Here is a 21,696-nt window from a genome sequence, read left to right as displayed (position 1 = left end):
ATAATCTATCTGATACCTTTTAGGTTAAAATATTAACAAAGTCATATGCAGTGTGACTGCACTGCCATTTAACTGTGTCATGTTCACAGGTTTTTCCTCAACCCCCTTCATTCTTAACCTTGTGTGTAAAGCTAGTGTCTAATGTGCATTCACTGTAATGCCATACAGACCATCTACAGAGTCCAAGCATTGCCATTCACATCATGAGTATATTCCTTTTATTTCGCCTTCATCCGTGCAATGACTGTAGATTTTTCTCTCTGGATGAGACCACATAATTTATTTCTCTCCTTCATAATTCTGCATATACCTACATAATTTTCATTAAATGTTCACAAGAGAATGAGTGGAAATCAGACTAGTCTTTAATCATAAATTTGTTTTATTCAGTTCATTAACCATCTTTGATCATTGTGAACATCATCTGATTAATCTAAAAAAGAATGTGCATGTTAATGAGTAAGAGAATTGTGATAAGTTAGAACAGTGTTAGTGCTGATTCACATTAGCTGAGGAGAATCTAACAAATAACATATTTGCCTCCTTAAACTTAGTAAAATAAGCAAGTAAAACTTATAGCTATGATTGGTACCATCAAACAAAATAAGATGATGATAAAACTGAAGAACACTCATGGTCTGTTATATAGCATTGCTGTAATACTGCAGCTGTCATTAAAAAACGTACTCTTCAACATTGGATCGTCATTATCTTCAAGATCACCTTGTGACACCTTATGAGAATCTTCATTCCCTTCAACATAAATGTCTGAAGACTTGTCAATATACACAAAGAAATCAAACTTTCTCCATATTGCTCAAGTAATTTGAAGCCTTGAAATTTCTATTCCCACAACATTAACAAAATAAAGACAACTTACACACGTTGGCCTTTGGCTTCCATTTCTGCTCGATGTGCCTCATATGCTGTGACTTCCTCTTTGTTTATGGCTGCATCAAGTGGAATTCCCAGAGGAAGGCTGTATTCTGCTCTATATGTATACTTCACCTTTTTTGATTTTGTACACTGGAAACGATCTTCTACAGAGAACTTAAAACATTCAGCTGGATTTTTTTGGTGACGGCTGTTCCTCTGCAAACATATTACCACATTTTTTTATAAATAATATGAAATACTTCAATAAATTCTTTTGGACATCTGATAAAATTACCAGTATATCAGTTGCTACTGCAGGCAGCTTCATCAGGATAATGAATGCTGCCTTCAGTAGCACCTGAAATGTCATTAATTTAACCACATATGACAAGGTCCCACACCCAAAATAATTTGACTGAAATTGTCTCTGGCTGTTAAAGACTATGCTCTCATAACATTAAATATGCGACACTGACAATGGTAGCATATTTGATGCAAGCACTGCACCACCGATTTCTAGAAATATGTGCATACATATATTATTGTATCATACATCTTCTAAAATAATAAATCTTATGAAATATCAGTAAGCAACAAATTACTTGTTATTATATAGCATTACAGAGAGGCATGTGTTACATTTTGAAGTCTTTCTACTTCACACTTTTTCTTCTTTTTCAAAGTAGCAAAAGTGTAAGACTATCAACACTCCTTTAACGTGCTTTGAGGGCAGGTTTCTCACATTAATGTAAATGAAAGGACCTATAAAAACAATTGTTCATAAATATTTTGTTTTTGAGTTATCAATGAAAGAACATTTTTATATAATACTGAAGTCCAAAACTTATTAGTAAATTATCAAATTGTCTTCTACTTGCTTCTAAGGACACATGCACCATAGGGTCACGAACTGATGCACCCTTCCTCGGATGGTGTCTAATGGTTCCATAGCTATTACATTACGAAGATGCTGCATAAACCAATTCTTTCAGGTAGTTCCAAATTTCTATTTAACAAGCACCATTAAGCAAGTGCAAGTGATAGGAGGAGTGGAGTAACTGAATACCATGAGCCATTTCCTGGGATATCGGTATTGTGGATCAGATGAATAAACACTGGGAATAGTGGTCTGAGTGCACTCTAACTTCAGCTCAGCCACAACATTAATCGTAGAACAGCAACTGCCTCTACTGCTATTTAGGGGCAAAATGCAGAGCTCTAGGATCTGAAACTAGGTTGGTGGAATGAGAAGAGAATTTAAAGACGTTCAAATGACATACATGTGTATGGTGTATGTTCTTTCACACATGTTCAAAAGAGCTGACATCATTTGTACATTTCAGCAACCGTATATATGCAATGAAACAGAAATTTTCTGATCTCAGCTGCATACGTGCAATGCATTAAGTGCAATGCATTAAGTGCAATGCTTATCTAGAATGGCTGCCTTAATTGCTTCAGCCACTTGAAAATGCCACCCATCCACCACAAATTCCCACATGTTGCAGCCTACACATGTAGTGTTCTCCAGCCATTATTCTCTATTTGCTCACGTGTCTCGCCTGGGTTCAGATGACTGAGTGCACCCACAGAGAAGATGCCACTGCCATAAAGACACATATCTGTATATATTCATATTGCAATTGTTTGTTTGTTTGTTTTGTTTTAGGGCGTAAAAACTACTAGGATCATACGCACCCATGTCAGAACCACAGAATGTGAAGACAAGAAAGGGGTTAAAAATGAATCGACAGAAGGAAACACAGTTACAGCCATGGCCTTGGAGAAAGGTCCATACAATACTTCATAGAGACAACGGAGGTCCTAAACTAAAGATTAAATGTCCTTTACCATATTGCTATGATGGATAAAAAGTAAAACATGGTCAACAGTTTGCACATTGTTTGCTAAAAAAGGACATTCCATCAGGAAATGGCGAATAGTCAACACTTGAGGACAATGAGCACAAAGTGGTGGGGGATGACCACTTAACAAATGGCAATGGCTAAAAAGACAGTGCCAAATATGCAACCTACCCAAAATGATCTCATGGCAAGAGGGCCGAGAGGAGGTTGGCCAAGCTGCTGAGAGGGGTCCAATTCCCCAGAGCTTGTTCCCATGAAGGGAAGACCAGCGTTGATGTGAAATAGAAATCCCCTGCTGACAAAGGGCAACACAGAGATCATCTGAGGGAATGGAAGAACTAGCGGGCCAAAGTTCAAGGACTGTAGCCTTGGCAGCAGCGTCAGTGGACTTGTTGCCCATCAGACCAGTGTGACCACAGACCCACATAAATATCACAGGGCTCCATGAAGAATGAGCAAATGAAAGCTTTCCTGGACTTGCAGCACTAAGGGATGGACAGTGTACAGCACACAGAGGCTCTGAAGAGCACAGAGTGTATGAGCAAATGACACAATTTAAAAGTCTGTGTCGCCAGATGTACTGCACGGCCTGATACAGGACAAAGAGCTCCACTGTAAATACTGAGCAGTGTTCCAGAAGCCAATACCGAAAAGCGTCGGTGCCAACAATGAAGGCACACCCAAGACCACGGTTTGTCCGGGAGCCATCAGTGTACAAAAAGCACTATCACAAAGATCCATGTGAAGGTTGAGAAACTTGCAGTGATAGAGTGAGTCTGGAGTAGTGTCTTTAGGTACTGAGTAGAAAATCACAGCGATAGTTTGGCAGTTTCTGCATACAAACTCTCAAACCCGCTAGTGTAAAAGTCTCTAGTGGCCAAACGGATGCCATGAATGGTGGATCGTATTGAGGCGGCATACGATGGACGGACGTGCAGATGCATAAGCGAAGTATCTGTAGTCTACTTTGAAAATGACAAGGGACCAGTACAAATGGAGGAGGGCGGTCCCATCTTCTCCCCAGGATGTACCGCTGAGGACATGCAGGACATTGAGGGACTGGGTACAGCAGGCAGCCAGTTAAGACATGTGGGAAGACCAAGGAAGTTTCCTATTGAGTATGAGGCCTGGAAATTTCGTAGTTTCAATATACGGAGGAGCAGCAGGCCCAAGATGAAAAGATGGTGGAAGAAACCAATTGTGCCACCAAAAATTCATACAAATGGTTTTGTCCATGGAAAAGCAAAAGCCATTGTTGATGGTCCACGAGTAAATACGACTGAGACAATACTGAAGACACTGCTCAAGAAAACAAGCCCATGGAGAACTGCAATAGACTGCAAAATTGTCAACAAAAATGGAGCTGGAGATGCCTGGTGGGAGACAGGCCATAATAATGTTAATGGCGATAGCAAAGAGGACAACGCTCAGGACTGAACCCTGAGGCATGCCGTTTTCCTGGATAAAGGTGTCCGAAATGGCAGAACCCATGATGCATATCTTGAAAACTTTGTCTCTTGGTCTTTTAAAAATTCCTGAAGGAAATGGGGCATGCGGCCTCTGAAGTCCCACGTGTAGAGAGTACAGAGGATACCAGTCCTCTAGCCTTTTTCCAAATCGAAGAACTTAGCCACAGTCTGGTATTACCACAGAAAACTATTTGTTACATGGGTTGACAAAGTGACGAGATGGTCAACTGCAGAACAGTGCACTCTAAATCCACATTGTTAAGTGGTTAGTACATTGCGAGGCTCTAACCACCATGCCAGCCGGGCATGAGTCACACATTGCACTACCTTGCACACAAAGCTGTTGGGATAAATGCGGAGGTAGCTACAAGGAAGGTGTTTGTCCTTACCAAGCTTAGGTATGGGTGTGACAGTGGCTCCAAGCCAGTGTCTGGGAAAGGTGCCCTCTGCCCAACATGCGACTGTATGTATGAAGGAGAAAGTGCTTGCCTGCAAGAGAAATGTCCTGCTACATCTGAATGTGAACATTGTCTCACCTTTGGGAGGAGGAATGGGATGGAGTGAGAGCATGATCTAGCTCCCTAATAACAAAAGCAGCACTACAGCAATCACGATTCTGAGAAGAGAAGGATATCACCTGAGCCTCTTCCATTTGTTTTTGATGGAGGGAGGCACGGTGAGAGTGGGCAGAGCTTGAAATCTCAGCAAAATAGCAGCCCAAGGTGTTGGAGATAGCAATAGGATCCGCTATGACATCATCCGCTATGGTCAGGCCAGAAATTGGGGAATGGACCTTGACCTCAGAGAGATGCCAGAGGTTAGCTCACACGGCGGAAGATGGAGTGGAACTATTAGAAGAACTAGTTCTTTTTGCTATCCCGAAGAACACAATGTCTGCGCACACAACTGTTTGTAACAAAAAGAGTTTGCAATCGTAGGCTGATGGGTAAAAATTGTGTTGTGGCATTTCTCAGTCCATCAGGAGACTGGGGCATGGTGAGGTAAAGATGAAGTGCAAGGAATGGAACATTCTGCAGTGGTACAGATAACATTGGTAAGGTAGTCTACCTGGAAATCACAACTAGGGAACTAATGTTCACTGAAGGTCGCCTTTCAGTTAGTCTTAGAAAGCTGCCATTTAGGTGTGCACATAGGCAGGGTAAGACTCAGCAAACGGATAGCACACGGGAAATGGTTGCTCAAGTACGTGTTGGAGAGAATGGACCACTTGAGATGATATGTAAGCTGAGCAATGCAGAAGGAGGGGTCCAAATAGGAATAGGTGTGCGTGGAGTCTGAAAAGGATGTGGGTGCTCCTGTGTTCAGGCAGATGAGGTTAAGCTGATTGAGAAGGCCAGCCAAGAGGGCTTCTCTCAGACAGGTCTCGGAGAACCACAAAGGGGATGGTGTGCATTAAAGTCACTGAGCAGCAGGAAGGGGTGAGGGAGTTGCCCAATAAGCTGGAGGAAGTCTGCCCTGATGACACCGAACGACAGAGGATTGTAAATGGTAAATAGGGAAAAGGTGACGTGACGAAAGAAAATATGGACTACACCAGCTTGAAGCTGGGTAGTCACGGAGATGTTTTGACTACGAATGTCATCCCTGATGAGCACCGTGACTCCCGCATGAGATGGAATGCCACCTTCAGAGGGAAAGTCAAAGTGGACTGGAAATAAAGAAATGTGAGAGCTCAAAGTGATCACGAGGACACTATTTTATTTCCTGGAGGCAGAGAACAAGTGGACACTGTGACTCCAAGAGCAACTGTAATTCCTATTTATTGGATTTCTGGCAGAAAATGTTCCACTGGAGTCATGACAAGGAAAAGGCAGGAGGAAAGAAATGAAGTGTGGAGTCATGACAAGGAAAAGGGAGGAGGAAAGAAATGAAGTGTGTCACCTAAGCAGCTGCCGAGTGCCAGTCTTCGGAGACTGGCTTTTTCTGGTGGAGGATCCTGCTCCACAAGATCTACAGAGGCATCGGCATTCTCCCTCTGTCAGTCTGCGGAGTCCAAGGAAGAACAATGGTTGGCAGTGCGCACTGGCAACATGGAGGTCAGCCGGGTGAGGATATCACTTGGCGACACTGTTGACGAGGATAGCAGATGGCAATTCAAATGTTTGTTGGCTGGAGGGACATAAGAAGTCATCACAGGATTATTCCTTCTGTAATTTCAGGCCAGCCGGTGGTGTAGCATGTGAGGTGAAAGTTTGGTGACTTGTTGCACAGCTGGAGGAGGAGGAGGAGGAGGAGGAGGAGGAGGAGGAGGAGACGGGGATATTAACGTGACACAGAATGACCTTACAATAACAGTGCTGAATTTGAGATCACGTCTGTGTGGCCATGTTCTTCGTGGAACAAGATGTAGCAAGAACAGTACTGTTAAATGCCAGATGGTAAAACGCAGTGTTTCTGATTAGCCAACAACTTGCGAGCAACAGGGTAAGGTACCTTTTCCTTCACCCAGATCTGCTGTATGGCTCGCTCATCAAGATGCATGGGACAATCTTGGAAGGAGGCTGTATGGTCACCACTGCACTTGATGCAGTGAGGAGGAGGCAGACAATCACCCTTGTGAGTACCCCTACCACAGGTTACACACTTGGCCGGGTGTCGATAGGACATTTGAGTATGGAGTGTACAGTCAGTCTGTGATAGCTTCATGGCCTGGTTTGATCTCGGACGGAAGCACTACTTTGTCAAACGACAGAAAAAGAGTGCATGTGGGCACTAGGGATGCACCTACCTTTTTCATCACCCTATGGACTGCAATGACGCCCTGATCAGAGGGGTACATTTCGATTTCTGCCTCTGTCGGGAAGAAGGATCCAAATAGCATTGGTTGTGAAGCAGCCACTGAAATTGAACATGTTGTGCGAAGTATCATGTTCTGCCACTTATTGCTCAACTCTGTTCTTGGTCAGTTAGGTGGTAGCCATTCATACTGGTGTACAGCTGATTGGTGGCCATGCACAGATTAAATGCTGTGCAGAAATGTCAACAGAGTTGGTATGTGGCATGGTTGTTTCACAGGTGGCCCTGCCTCTGATGGGATAGGTAAGCCTGTGACAGGACTGGAATAGCATGTGCTGAATGGAGGAACCAGGCTGGTCTTGCACAGGTGTTTTCCACATGGATACGACACCTGTGGCAACGGGTAGAGGTAGTAGTGGCATAAGGATAGACCAGGATGTGTAGGGGAGGGGGGGGGGGGGGGGGGAGCTTAGGATGTCCGGATGTGCCTCATTTCTGGGCACAATGACAACCAAAGTCCTAGTGCAGGACATGGTTCAATTGGTCCAGTCCGCAATGATAATCAGGTGATAAGGAGGGTGTTCCTTTGCAGCTTGTGGTTGGCGAGGTTTTAGGTGGTTGGAGGATGAGTGGTGTGTAAGGATATGGCACAGGGAATCTGTTTGAGGACTAGGTTTGGTGGATGTTGTCTGTCTGAAAGTCTTTGAGAGACATTTGGCATATTGGGCAAGAGAATTTTCATCACTATCCACAGTTGGTGAGACTGTATGGGAGTGATCGTTGAAGAGGAAGGGATGACACCTGACTACCTGGATCCCCCACTCATCACTGTTGATGCCACTTCCCTTTGCACCAACAACCCCCATGCTCACAGCCTGGAGACTACTGTATACTACCTCTCCCCATGTTTTTCTAACTCCAAACCCACTACTTCTTTCCTTATACATCTAATCAATTACATCATCACACATAAACACTTTGCCTTGCAGATACCTTTATGATACACAGGGCCACATTTATCTACATTCCTCCACAGCCTCTACATCTGCATCTGAACTGTACTCTGTACGCCACCTTAGGGTGTGTGGTGAAGGGTGCTTTGTGTACTGGTGTCACTTCCCCCTTTCCCTCTTCCAGTCGCATAAGGTTTGTGGGAAAAACAATTCCTGGTAAGCCTCTGTGTGTTCCAATCTCTAATTTTATCTACATGATGTTTTTGCAAGATATAGTTAGGGGGAATCAGTTTATTGACTGACTTTTCCAGGAATGTATGCTCTCGAAACTTTAACAGTAAAACACACTGCGATGCAGAATGCCCAACTTGCAGTTTCCACCACTGTAGCTCGCTGTGTTTCTCCATGACTTTTTTTGCTTACTAAATGGACCTCTAACAAAACATGCTGGACTTCTTTGGATCTTCTCTATTTCCTCTTATCAATCCTATCTGATATGGATCCAAGACTGATGAGCAATATTCAAGAATCGGTCAATTTCCCTTGTTGATGAGCTACACTCCCTGAGGATTCTTCCAATGAGTCACAGACTGGCATCCATCTTACCCACGTTTAACTTTATGTGGTCTGTCCACTTCAAACTGCTCCAGACTCATACTCCTTGATATTTTGTGGAAACAATTACTTCCAATAATTGTTCTGAAATCATGTAATCCTTGATAAAGAGTCTTTATGTATTCACAATATGTTACATTCGTTTATGTTGAGGGTCAATTGCCACTCCTTGCACCGAGGTTGATCCTCTGCACATGTTACTGCATTTCGCACATTGTGTCCCATTCATTAGAAACTCTTCAATCCAACCACACAGTTCGTCTGATATTCTGTACACTCATATTTTGTTCATTAGGCAGCAGTGTGGGACTGTAATGAATGGCTGTCGATTCCTACAGATGAGATTTTTGATCTCCAGAAAAGTCATAACACACGAGCACAAAACATGTCAAACTTTTACAACAGACCTGCATAACAGATACAGGCACATAGTTTTGTGCATCGGTTCAACAATCCTCCTTGAAAACGGGAATAACCTATGCTTTTTTACTATCGTTTGGAACTCTTCGAGCTTCCAGAGACTGATGATACACTGCTGTTAGAAGAGGTACAAGTTAGTTTGCATACTCTGTGTAGAATCAAACTGGTTTCTGTCAGGTCTAGGAGCTTTTCCTCTATTGAGAGATTTCATTTGCTTTTCTACCCTTTGGTCATTTATTTTGTTGTTTGAGAGACGATTTAAAGGAGGAATTGCACTGCAATTTTCCTCTGTGAAACAGTTTTGGAGAAAGACACACTCATAGTACAGTATTTTGCCGTTTTTGTCATTCCCTGTTTCAATGCTATTATCGTCCCAGTGTGCGTGAACAGATAGTTTCAATCCATTTACTGATTGAATGTAAGGCAGAAACTTCTTACAATTTTCTGTCAGTCAATAGACAGAATTTTACTTCTGAATTCATTAAATGTTTCACACAGAGCCCTTCTAATGCTAACTTCTGTTTCAATTAGTTATTGTTTGTCCATGATGCTTTGACTATGTTTAAATTTGCAGTGAAGCTGTATCTGCTTCCATAGCACATTTATAACATGTTTCTTTAATCATTGTAGGTCTTCCCCACAACTCTGGTTGACAACTCATTCTTTCTTATTTGCTTCGTCTGGTCCTGCTCACCCCAATGTGACTTTTTCCTGGACAATGATCTTCATCTCTTACGGCTCCATTCACACCAAGCCACTAACCAACAACTGTACCAGCATTTGTACAGCTCTTGTCTCTCAAAGAAAAAACACTGCCTAGCCATCGTGGACTGTGTATCTGCAGAGACTAGAATTCTCTTGTGCAATATGCTGTAGGTTGCACGAAGGTCTTCACAGAAAGGCACTATCCCTCATGCCTATTCAGAATACAGATTTTCCATAACATATCCTCACACACTCATATTCCCACCATACCCACGAATCAGTGTCAAAAGAGCACCCTCCCCATCACCCAGTATCCAGGATTGGAGCAACTGAACCATGTCCTTCGCCAACTGCTACGACTATATTTGACTGTGCCTGAAAATGAGGGCTATCCTACCCATTATCCTTGCCTCATTTCTTTGAAATCGTATTCTGAAACTCACATAACATACAACACCCAATCACTTGCCACGGGGAAGATATTCTTGTAGAAGACCCAGTTACAAGACCTGATCGATTCACCTACCCTGCACATCCTACTCTAATCCTGTCATAGGCTTATCCAGACCCATCAGAGACGTGGCCACCTGTGAAAGCAACTGCATCATATACTAGCTCTGCTGTAACTTCTGCACATCATTCTGTGGGTGTAAGCACCAATCAACTGTCCATCAGAATGAATGGCCACCACCCATCTGTGGTCAAGAGCAGAGTTGATCTCTCAGCAGTAAAATACACTGCTGAGTGTAAAATGCTCAATTTCAATTGCTGTTTCAAAACCCCCACCATCAGAATTGTACCCAGCACCAGCTTTTCTGAACTGGTACATGTGGGTTATCCTTGCAATGTATCTTCGTTCCTACATTTCTCCTGGCCCCAATCTCCACTAACCTCCTGCACCCCACCCATACCCTCTTCCCAAAAGTCTTCCCTTCCTTTGTTCTGTCACCACCTCTCAATCCATTCTTTCACACCTTTGTCATTGTGCACAGCATAAATGCCCCAATTCTGGTGTCCATGTGTTGCATCCCTATCCTAAGCATCAGTCTATCCCTCCTGCATTTCTCTTGCATACCCAGGCTGTCAATGACTCAATGATTTCACTATTTGGTGAGTCATTTTCTTTACTCCCCTAAATCACTCATAATAGAAAAACTCATTTTAAAATAAACATGTAACACTATTGATGAAGGTGCCTCACTTTTGGTGAGAAGATACATAACACTTACAGAACATTACGGAGGATAAAGTCAGCAAATCCAGAACAAAATGATCATTGTCTGAATGGTTTCTGCATTAACGGAACATTTCTTCTCTGCCAAAAGTCAAAACTTCAGTTCGTTCTTATGTAAGCGAATAGGCACATGGTCTTACATGCTAAATGAGTTTGATTTTAATTCACTTCTCCTACAGTGCGAGTCACTGAACATATATAATTGTGAAATACACAACAAATTAATTGTGAAATACATAACGAATTATCACATTTTTCAGTGTGAAACAACTGTACTTCTGCCATATGGTCTCTAAAAACTGTTAATTTTGCACATTTTCAGATATGGCTATTGACAGTTTATATTTTAACACACTCAGGTGTTGATGAATAAAGTAACATGTTGGAACAGTGACATGATGTTTGTGAAAATATCATCAAAGAGATTATCTTCTTCCATTCGGTGCTGGAAGTTTACCTGCACTATGTGCAAGTAGCATAATATCATCATCAAAATGAAGATGGTTGAGTATGTTCTGTAACACACATTCCCAGTTTGAGGCTATGGAAATTTGCTGGAAGACTGTCTTTGGGGGTACAGAAATTCTTTACCTGACTTTTTTTAATTCGGAATTCCTCACTATCTTGATGAATACAAGAGCAGTATTGACATGCATGTTTTTCAGTATACAAATACTCAGAGGGTGAATTATTCCCCATTTTTCTGGGACTGATAGTAAAGATTTAATTGAAACAATGTAAAATTTGGAGCCTACCAATTGAGTTACTCAAGCATGACTCGCAACACACTTTTTTCCAGGACTGCTAGTCCCATGAGGTACACAAAACTTCAGTGAAGACACAAATGAATTATAGACATTGTATGCAAGTGCACATTGATGTAAACCAATGAGGAAAGATGGAAATTTGTGCTGGACTGGGATCTGAACCCAGGTCTCCTGCTTAATAGGCAACTGCTCTGACCACTAAGCCAACTGGACACAGTGGTGATTGCAACTGCATGCACTACCCTAGCATGCCTCCTGTCACACACAAATTCTCAAATTACCCACACACTTATGAATGTAGGGGCCCTTGGCCATTATCCTCGTTACTTGCAGTGTGGCGAACAGACACCACATTTATACAATTAACATGAAGACAGCCAATGATCTCTTCGGTGCAGATGCACATCAGGCTCAAACTCTTAAGGAAATCGGCAAAATACCACTTCTGAATATGATATTAGATGAGTGCGAATACTAAAATTTATACTGACTTGTAACATAGTTTTTAAAGTAAGAAGTCTATGCAGTGCCATAAAGATTGACAAGAACTACAAAATGACACTACATTTGTAATTCTTTAGTTTCCTAAGGATCCTACAAGGTACAAAATGGTACATTACAGGACTGTTTGTTTATGATTCACTTGTAATGTTCGGATATTTACTGAATAACGTCATTTTCCTTTAATGACAAAAAATTGCTAGTACACATCAGACAACCTGACTTTCTGCAGAAAGAAGTTATATATTTACCCAACAAAGTGGAATTCCTTCTGCTACACTTTCAGCCAAATTAGTGAATTTGGAACACAGGAAACTTATATGGAATGTAATACATACATTAATTAATGTACAAAATAAGCCACCACAGCTGTAGCTTCAGGGCAAACAACAAAGATGTGATGACAGGGGGGGGAAAAAAAAAACAATTTCACAAGTGTTGCTAAATTTGAGCCTCTTATGGCAAGAATCTTGGACATATTCACTTTTGAAACAAAATTACTTACATTTACAAGATTATCTGTGTATTAGAAAGCTGTGTAAAATTTAAGAATGGGGGAATCACTCAACTCCATAAAAAATGTCAAGTCAACAGAAGTGCCTATGATGATAACAACAGACAACAGAAACATAGGCTTCGCATGCATGAAATACATGTTTATATTCTCTTGCTTTCAGTGGAGTAAGCTGCAAATACACACATATCTGAAAGTATTTCTTCATGAATAAGTTGTAGCTTATATCATTGAATCAGTGAGATTCGGTTGGTTCTGCATGTATTTCATAATAATTCCTGTGTCTTGGTAATTTACTAACGCATGGAATGTGCAATTATAACAGCTATTTTGTTGTTGTTGTTGTTGTTGTGGTCTTCAGTCTGGTTTGATGCAGCTCTCCAAGCTACTCTATCCTGCGCAAGCTTCTTCATCTCCCAGTACCTACTGCAACCTACATCCTTCTGAATCTGCTTAGTGTATTCATCTCTTGGTCTCCCTCTATGATTTTTACCCTCCACGCTGCCCTCCAATGCTAAATTTGTGATCCCTTGATGCCTCAAAACATGTCCTACCAACCGATCCCTTCTTCTAGTCAAGTTGTGTCACAAATTTCTCTTCTCCCCAATCCTATTCAATACCTCCTCATTAGTTACGTGATCTACCCACCTTATCTTCAGCATTCTTCTGTAGCACCACATTTCGAAAGCTTCTATTCTCTTCTTGTCCAGACTATTTATCATCCATGTTTCACTTCCATACATGGCTACACTCCATACAAATACTTTCAGAAACGACTTCCTGACACTTAAATTTATACTCGATGTTAACAGATTTCTCTTCTTCAGAAACGATTTCCTCGCCATTGCCAGTCTACATTTTATATCCTCTCTACTTCGACAATCATCAGTTATTTTACTCCCTAAATAACAAAACTCCTTTACTACTTTTAAGTGTCTCATTTCCTAATCTAATCCCCTCAGCATCACCCGATTTACTTTGACTACATTCCATTATCCTCGTTTTGCTTTTGTTGATGTTCATCTTATATCCTCCTTTCAAGACACTCTCCATTCCGTTCAACTGCTCTTCCAAGTCCTTTGCTGTCTCTGACAGAATTACAATGTCATCGGCGAACCTCAAAGTTTTTATTTCTTCTCCATGGATTTTAATACCTGCTCCGAATTTTTCTTTTGTTTCCTTTACTGCTTGCTAAATATACAGATTGAACAACATCGGGGAGAGGGTACAAACCTGTCTTACTCCCTTCCCAACCACTGCTTCCCTTTCATGCCCCTCGACTCTTATAACTGCCGTCTGGTTTCTGTACAAATTGTAAATAGCCTTTCGCTCCTTGTATTTTACCCCTGCCACCTTCAGAATTTGAAAGAGAGTATTCCTGTCAACATTGTCAAAAGCTTTCTCTAAGTCTACAAATGCTAGAAACGTAGGTTTGCCTTTCCTTAATCTATTTTATAAGATAAGTCGTAAGGTTAGTATTGCCTCACGTCTTCCAACATTTCTACGGAATCCAAACTGATCTTCCCCGAGGTCCACTTCTACCAGTTTTTCCATTCGTCTGTAAAAAATTCGTGTTAGTATTTTGCAGCTGTGACTTATTAAACTGATAGTTTGGTAATTTTCACATCTGTCAACACTTGCTTTCTTTGGGATTGGAATTATTATATTCTTCTTGAAGTCTGTGGGTATTTCGCCTGTCTCATACATCTTGCTCACCAGATAGTAGAGTTCTGTCAGGACTGGCTCACCCAAGGCCGTCAGTAGTTCTAATGGAATGTTGTCTACTCCCGGGGCCTTGTTTCGACTCAGGTCTTTCAGTGTTCTGTCAAACTCTTCATGCAGTATCTTATCTCCCATTTCATCTTCATCTACATCCTCTTCCATTTCCATAATATTGTCCTCAAGTACATCGCCCTTGTATAAACCCTCTATATACTCCTTCCACCTTTCTGCCTTCCCTTCTTTGCTTAGAACTGGGTTTCCATCTGAGCTCTTGATATTCATACAAGTGGTTCTCTTTTCTCCAAAGGTCTCTTTAATTTTCCTGTAGGCAGTATCTATCTTACCCCTAGTGAGACAAGCCTCTACATCCTTACATTTGTCCTCTAGCCATCCCTGCTTAGCCATTTTGCACTTCCTGTCGATCTAATTTTTGAGACGTTCGTATTCCTTTTTGCCTGCTTCATTTACTGCATTTTTATATTTTCTCCTTTCATCAATTAAATTCAATATTTCTTCTGTTACCCAAGGATTTCTATTAGCCCTTGTCTTTTTACCTACTTGATCCTCTGCTGCCTTCACTACTTCATCCCTCAGAGCTACCCATTCTTCTTCTAGTGTATTTCTTTCCCCCATTCCTGTCAATTGTTCTCTTATGCTCTCCCTGAAACTCTGTACAACCTCTGGTTCTTTCAGTTTATCCAGGTCCCATCTCCTTAAATTCCCACCTTTTTGCAGTTTCTTCAGTTTCAATCTGCAGTTCATAACCAATAGATTGTGGTCAGAATCCACATCTGCCCCTGGAAATGTCTTACAATTTAAAACCTGGTTCCTAAATCTCTGTCTTACCATTATATAATCTATCTGATACCTTTTAGTATCTCCAGGATTCTTCCAGGAATACAACCTTCTTTTATGATTCTTGAACCAAGTGTTAGCTATGATTAAGTTGTGCTCTGTGCAAAATTCTACAAGGCGGCTTCCTCTTTCATTTCTTCCCCCCCCCAATCCATATTCACCTACTATGTTTCCTTCTCTCCCTTTTCCTACTGACGAATTCCAGTCACCCATGACTATTAAATTTTCGTCTCCCTTCACTACCTGATAATTTCTTTTATCTCGTCATACATTTCATCCATTTCTTCATCATCTGCAGAGCTAGTTGGCATATAAACTTGTACTACTGTAGTAGGCATGGGCTTTGTGTCTATCTTGGCCACAATAATGCGTTCACTATGCTGTTTGTAGAAGCTAACCCGCACTCCTATTTTTTTATTCATTATTAAACCTACTCCTGCATTACCCCTATTTGATTTTGTATTTATAACCCTGTAATCACCTGACCAAAAGTCTTGTTCCTCCTGCCACCGAACTTCACTAATTACCACTATATCTAACTTTAACCTATCCATTTCCCTTTTTAAATTTTCTAACCTACCTGCCTGATTAAGGGATCTGACATTCCACGCTCCGATCCGTAGAATGCCAGTTTTCTTTCTCCTGATAACGACGTCCTCTTGAGTAGTCCCCGCCCCGAGATGCGAATGGGGGACTATTTTACCTAAGAGGACTCCATCATCATTTAATCATACAGTAAAATTGCATGTCATCGGGAAAAATTACGACTGTAGTTTCCCCTTGCTTTCAGCCGTTCGCAGTAACAGCACAGCAAGGCTGTTTTGGTTAATGTTACAAGGCCAGATCAGTCAATCATCCAGACTGTTGCCCCTGTAACTACTGAAAAGGCTGCTGCCCCTCTTCAGGAACCACATGTTTGTCTGGCCTCTCAACAGATACCCCTCCGTTGTGGTTGCACCTACGGTACGGCCATCTGTATCGCTGAGGCACGCAAGCCTCCCCACCAATGGCAACGTCCATGGTTCATGGGGGAAGACTACTTTGTTAATAAAGTAGAAAATAATTAAAAAATGAACATTATCCTTATGCTGCATGTGACTGCCTGCTTTCTCACCAGTTGGAGTGCTGTCACTCCAGCTGTGAAAAGGTAACAACTTTCACACCGGAGTGTGTTATGACTGTATTTATTAAACTGCGGCTGAAATAATTTGTTTTAGGAGTTCCAAAACAAGCTTTTTCCCTTTTAAATTCTCATTAATGTGGATATTTATGAAATTTGAAGTTTCTACCTTACTTATTATTTCCTCACCCTGTGTTACACTTCACTGATTTAGTACTTCTAGATGTGCAAGACTGAATATGTTGTGACTTTCTAAAATTGAAGGAGAGACCATCTGCAGAAAACCATTCTGTGATGCTTTTAAGAACTTTATCATTTCTTCTGTTTCTGTATGTATGCTTGGACTGATTACAATACTAGTGTCAACTGCAAAATGAACTAATTTTGCTTGTTGTGTATTAGACGGAAGATCATTCACATATATGAGAAACAATAGTGGACCTACGATTGAGCTTTGGGGAACCCCATATGTGATTTCTCTTTAATCAGAATTATGTCCCTAGGAATTAGTAAAGTACAACTCCCTGTAATCTTTTGGTTAGGTATAACATTATCCATTGGTTGCCTATACCATCAATAGTTTGCTATAATTCAAAATAATAAGGAGAAGCTGGATAATGACAAATTCGGGACTAATAACACAAAGTGGAAATTCTTTGAGACAATGAGCACTGGGTTAAGTAAAAACTGTGGAGTACATCTTTAGATAGAAAGTGGAACAAACATAAATATTCCAACTTATTAATAGGAGTAGTTTGCTTACTGCTGTTTTATAAGGAGTGAATGGTTTATTACAGTTGGAAGTAGGGCTAACACTAATTTTATTCTAATCAATTTTTTTTTTTAAATTGGGGTTTAACATATTTATGGGCTATGGAGCAGAGAAAAGATTAGTGTAAATTTTCTTGAAGTGGTTAAAAATTAATTCTGGAAACTGGATAGCATAATGGCTGACAGAGGTTTGGATGATTTGTTTCAAACTAATTTTTCAGTGTTGAGTTCTGAAATTTGATTAACTTCTGTTTGGTAGTTTAACAGCTAGATTTTCTAATGCATTAAGGTCTAATTATGGACCTTGTCTTTATCTGTCTGCTGTGTTTCAAATTTGCTTTCCTGATATATTATTTTATTCACTGGTGAGTACAATTTAAAATGGTGTGATATTTTCCTTTATATTACAGTAAAATCCAATATTAATAATATCACAATTTAAAAACTTCAGGCATTTAATGAATTTTCTAACTGTCAGGTGCAACTGCCATAAAAAAGTTTTAGAGGTTGGTTTGGGTTGTTTCGGGAGGAGACCGAACAGCGAGGTCATCGGTCTCATCGGAGTAGGGAAGGATGGGGAAGGAAGCTGGCCATATCCTTTCAAAGGAACCATCCCGGTATTTGCCTGGAGTGACTTAGGGAAATCACAGAAAACCCAAATCAGGATGGCCGCACGCAGGATTGAACTCTCGTCCTCCCAAATGCGAGTTCAGTGTGCTAACCACTGCGCCACCGTGCTTGGTAAAGTTTTCAAAACTAGTTTTCACAAATCTGACTTTTCCTTAAAGCTCGCTTGGTATTTGTTTTTGTTGTGGCGGGTTAAGTCATCGGACCAAATTAAACAAGTTGAAAATCATTAGTAATTTTTGTTTACTTTAGAACATCCCTGCCCTTCAGTTGGGAAATAAAAGGCACACATTTGTAGAACATAGATACAACGTGACAAAAACATCCAAGTGAGATCAATAATAATATTTTAAATTATCAGAATCCAACAATTTACGTGGAAGTTGCTGTTCAAATCTGGCTGTGCTGTGTGAAATAGATCATGTCATCTGATGCCACAGGTGTTGCCTTGAAATCTAAGCATGGGATGACAACACATTCTCGTTATTGTTCCCATTATAAAATGGTAGTCTATATTTGCAGATAGGAAAAATGATTTTGCTTCTGATAGTAAAATATTTGCTAATGCCAGTTATGATTTCATTTAATATATTTTGCATGTGATGTGTCCCTGGACACAATTAGAATCTCAAGTATTTTTCATTCAATTATTTTAAGTTAAATGTACTTCTTGCTGTACCATTTTGGAAACTTCAGTTTAAATGTAAATACTAGAAAACTGATTGTCACTTCTGTGCTACACATACTGATAGTAAAATCCCTTTCACATTTTTCCAGTATCTGTAGGACGAAGCATTACAATCAGTTTCCACATGTTTACATCAATTGCAGTTACTGAGATGTTACAAAAGCTCACAAATTAAAATTGCTAATGAACTCACCATAATATGCTCAGTACTTTAAAAAATCGGAATTATTTCTTAAGCACTTGTTTCACATAAATTAAAGAAATACTCATGAATTGCAAAAGCAAACTACCTTTTTTTTTAAAAAAAAGAAGAAGTAGTTAACATCACATTATGATGTTCATCAAAATATCGAAATGTACACCTTTATTATCTGCGTGTCAGTAAAAGAACAAATGATGCTGTTTAATAAAATAATTTATTATTTGTAAAGCTGGAAAGTTAACATTTAACTTATCACTGCAAAAAATACGGTTTGGTGCCACCTTGCTCTTGCAGTGTAGCGTAACACAGTTCCAAATACTGAAGCTAAAGGAGGTGCTGTATTAGAAACAAAATGTATTCTTAGGTTATCATTCAGAAGTTCCCATCTTCAAAATAGGTCTATAAATAAGTAGTTAAAACATTCCTTCACACCGAAATGTATCATGAGAAAAGGTGCAAGAAATCATGCTGTAGAACAGGATTGAAGACCGATCATATCAAATGTTTTATTGGCCCTAAGATTAACTAGATACCATATTTACTCGAATCGAAGCCGCACTCGAATCTAAGCTGCACCTGAAAAATGAGACTCGAAATAAAGGAAAAAAAAAAAAAAAAATTCCTGAATCTAAGCCGCACCTGAAATTTGAGACTCGAAATTCAAGGGGAGAGAAAAGTTTTAGGCCGCACCTCCAAATTGAAACAAAGTTGGTCCATTGCAATATGAGACACAATTTAGGCCGAATGAATGATGATACAGCTACAGTAGTTTGGTTCGAGTTGTAAGCTTAGCAGTTAAGCTTTACCAGGTAGCCATTGCTGAGTCAGGCGCTCCGTCTGTATTTATATGGGTACCCTTCCTTTTCCACGTGCTTCGTCTGGTTTGAATTGATAACTTATTTTTCTTTGATCTGATAAGTGCCATTCTCTTTGTTATAGGTGTTTACGTCACTCTAAGCTGAAAATGCATTACTGTACTGTGTTATGCATTGTTTCCGCATTCTGATAATGGGTGTTTACGGCCTGTCGCCGCTCGCGGCATGGCTTGCTTTTGTGCGCGCTACCGCCGCTTACTATTTAAAAAAAAGAAAGAGAGAGAGAGAGAGAGAGAGAGAGAGAGAGAGAGAGAGAGAGGAATTGTCTCATTAGCGAAACAATGGCAAGAGACTGCTATTTGTTGTTACTTACACTGCTGCTTTCTTTGATAATGATCAACAACAACCAAATAATAGACTGCGGATGATAGAAGATGTTCTGAACGAGAGTATAGCGAAAATTTTTCTCCGTTTGAAAATCTTTGCAGACGCCTCTTTAGTACATTACATTCTGCACAGAAATTAGAGTCATCTTAGATTTAAAAATCTAGTCAATTGCTGTGCTTCATTTCTGACTGTATCACTATTAGGCATAAGAATAATACGAATATAAACATGAAATAAGGATATAAATATCCTTCTGCGTTTGCTGTTGTCTCACTCTAGTTTCATAGTTTATTAGGCAGACAGGATTTAAATGAGATAGCAGCAAACACGAAAGAATACATGGCAAAATGTTTATATTCACATTATTCTTATGGTGAAGAGAATACTGCATGTGATTCACAATTCATAAAAGTTCCTACTAGCAACCATCTCTTCTCACAGGTAGGAAAAAATTCAGAACGTAGAGTTGGCCATATTGACTAACATCCCAAACAGTCTTGCCAGTAGGATTTTCGTTGTTCATTGAAATGCTGCTACATTCGAAGATTTACAATACGGAATTTGTATTCACTTCGTTGGATAATGTAGGAAATGCAGTGGTCGAAACTCGGGGCGGAGAAAAAAGCTCGTCTTCCACCCCGTGTTTTTTTTTTTTTTTTAATTTATTTACTGACGCAGAGGTTTTGGCGCCAGTATTTATCTTTGTGCCTGCAAAGCATGCTTGTGTAGCGCTATATATTCGACGGCAGAAGTTAGTTGTGGCGGCACCTACCAACATTTTGCAGAACTTCCGCGTACTCTGCACTCGATTCTAAGCCGCAGGCGGTTTTTTGGATTACAAAAACTGGAAAAAAAAGTGCGGCTTAGATTCGAGTAAATACGGTAGTAAGACTGTGGAGCCAAGTTCCCTCAGAAATCTTTTTGTCAAAGACAAAATATGTAACAAAGATAAAATGAGCAATGAAAAGCTGATGGCACTGAAGTGTGATAATATTGTTGTAAATGAAAACTTTCCACCATTAACAGCTGGGAAGTGTAAACTAAGGTATCTTTTGAACATGTAAAAGCTACTGTAAAACTGACCTTTAACAGCAATGTTTGGATGACTGCAGAATTTTTTTGGAGATTTACTCAGTAGTTTAGAGAACACAACTGGAGCAAAGGCAAAAGGACTCTTTTTTTTTATTACATCTCTACATCTAAAGCATCCTCATTTATGCGGAATGTTAACACTGTGCTTTTCCTGCTAAATACAGGAGTCACCTACAACTATGGACTCTGGTAAATTCAATCTATGAAAGCTAAACACTAAAGTGGTTTTCAACAAAGCTGGATTTCATTACCAAAAAGAAAGAAAGTAATGAAGATGAGCATTTTACAGATGATAGCTCAATACAAATCACAGAATGGTTTTGAAGCTTCTGGCTTTGGTGCAGCGTAATTAGCAGCTGAAGCCAATTTCTGTAAAGAATTTAAAGCCATTACAGATATTTAAGTACATGGGGCGTTTCAAGACTTTCTACAGTATTTAAGGAGTTTTTTTAGGTTCCCTTGTGATACTCATTCTGTGTCATTAGTTGAATAAAACAATACTTGAAAAAATGATCGCTTATGTGATCTACAAAGTGAGATAACCCGTTATTTAAGAAAAAAAATCCATTTAAGGAAAAAGAGGTTTTATTGTACCTAGTTTTCTTATGAGCTGAAAATTTCTCTGTTCTACTGACATCTGTTTCCACATTCCATCTTCCCCTGCACATGTACTTTCTTTTTATTAATGTATACCCACCCAACATCACTAACAGTGGAACCCCTCCCCCGCCCCCTCCCTTC

The 21,696-nt window shown here is 40.1% G+C and overlaps 1 protein-coding gene across 1 annotated transcript in view; it reads right to left on the bottom strand.

Annotated features, from left to right (window-relative positions):
* LOC124790068 (ubiquitin carboxyl-terminal hydrolase 5) overlaps positions 1-21,696 on the bottom strand; it is a 160,033-nt gene that overhangs the window by 47,607 nt on the left and 90,730 nt on the right. Inside the window, exon 10 of the mRNA XM_047257633.1 lies at positions 881-1,092. Coding sequence (XP_047113589.1) covers positions 881-1,092 — 212 coding nt within the window. The remainder of the gene's footprint in view (positions 1-880; positions 1,093-21,696) is intronic.

Source organism: Schistocerca piceifrons, chromosome 3 (assembly GCF_021461385.2).
Source record: "Schistocerca piceifrons isolate TAMUIC-IGC-003096 chromosome 3, iqSchPice1.1, whole genome shotgun sequence".
Taxonomy (NCBI): domain Eukaryota; kingdom Metazoa; phylum Arthropoda; class Insecta; order Orthoptera; family Acrididae; genus Schistocerca; species Schistocerca piceifrons.
This window is presented reverse-complemented; position numbering and strand designations above follow the sequence as displayed.